Source organism: Temnothorax curvispinosus, unplaced genomic scaffold, assembly GCF_003070985.1.
Source record: "Temnothorax curvispinosus isolate PA1 unplaced genomic scaffold, ASM307098v1 QBEX01008802.1, whole genome shotgun sequence".
Lineage (NCBI taxonomy): Eukaryota > Metazoa > Arthropoda > Insecta > Hymenoptera > Formicidae > Temnothorax > Temnothorax curvispinosus.
Window position 1 is genome coordinate 1 of NW_020218582.1, and position 1357 is coordinate 1357.

General features: G+C 39.9%; 1 protein-coding gene across 1 annotated transcript; it reads right to left on the reverse strand.

Annotated features, from left to right (window-relative positions):
* Positions 1-30: 30 nt before the first annotated feature.
* LOC112458312 lies at positions 31-437 on the reverse strand (the record flags this gene model as incomplete). Its single annotated transcript, XM_025021892.1, has 2 exons — positions 146-437; positions 31-66 (listed from the first exon to the last, which is right to left on the reverse strand). Coding segments are annotated over exons 1-2 (328 nt in total), but the record flags the coding sequence as incomplete, so codon positions are not given.
* Between the last annotated feature and the right edge of the window lie 920 nt (positions 438-1357).

Below are 1357 nucleotides of genomic sequence, written 5' to 3' on the forward strand. Positions count from 1 at the left end.
CTGCAGTAGTTGCAGTTTGTGACGTTGTACCAGCAATTTGCATGAGATTACCATTAAGATTTATCACTGTAAATAAAAGAAAAGAGAAACAAAATTAGATAAAGATACACAAAACAAATACATATAAATACCTCACAACACTTACCAGTTGGTTGCGCTTGTTGTACTTGGCTTTCCAACTGCACAGGTTGGTAGATGTAAGTTCGTACATCGGGAGTTTGAATGATTTGTGGGGTCTGTGGTTGCTGAATAACTATCTGTTGACCAGTGTTAATCAGACTAAAAATTGGAACAACTTGGATCTGTCCATTAGGCGCCGCTACTTGTATCGCCTGTGGAAGCATCATAGTTTGTTTACCCTGGCTCATCTGAACAACTTGTTCGGTTCCACCGGTACCGCCAACTACAACCGCCTGTCCTTCGCTGAGCTGGTCCATGGTAAATCCTCGCTATAATAATAACATATGTTTTCATCAAGAAATATATATAAGAGAGTTATACATAACATAATCAAATTTATATATTTAAAATAAAATAATAATTGTTGTGACCAGACAAGGCAGGCATTCCCAGAATCTGCCTGTCCGTCCTTATACATGTAGTGCTACGACAGTCTTCATTAATATTATTGCGGGGCCGGGATAGATAAGGAGCGAATAAACTCTCACTTCTTGTAATATGGAAATAGTATATATATATTTGGGTACTTCTGCTTCAGAGAAGCTGTTCGGCTTTGCTATGCACTCGCGTACACAACTCGCAAATGATGTTAATCGTAATCGTAAAATTCTCTTCCGGATCGCGCAGAGCTCACCGCGTACGTCTTTCTCTCACGGGCTCTGTCACACGACTCTCTCCTCGCCCGCTATCTCGGGCCTGACTCACTCATGCGCTCTCCTGCCTACCGTATTTACTACATAATGTTTATCTTAGAGCATCGGCATTGTCGTAACTAAATGCGAGCGTATTGAACAGGACGTTTAGGTATGTAAAACTAGTATTCATATTGCTTTAAGATCACTGGTCGCACTGCTTGCGATTACGTGTTTTCACAATAGCACAACATTGTTTTGTACGGAACCCGAACTGGTCACCGCACAAATCACAAGTAATCTTCTCACAACACATACACACGCACACATGATTACTGTATAAATTCTATGGTTATTACACAAATTAATATAAAGAGTGTACATGTATAGTATATAAAAAGTAAAAAACTTTTCCATCAATTATTACCATAACGACGTTCCTTGCTTGTGAAACTGTTGACGTAGGACTGCCGAAAGGTTGTATCGGGGTTGTAGTAACTGCAGTAGTTGCAGTTTGTGACGTTGTACCAGCAATTTGCATGAGA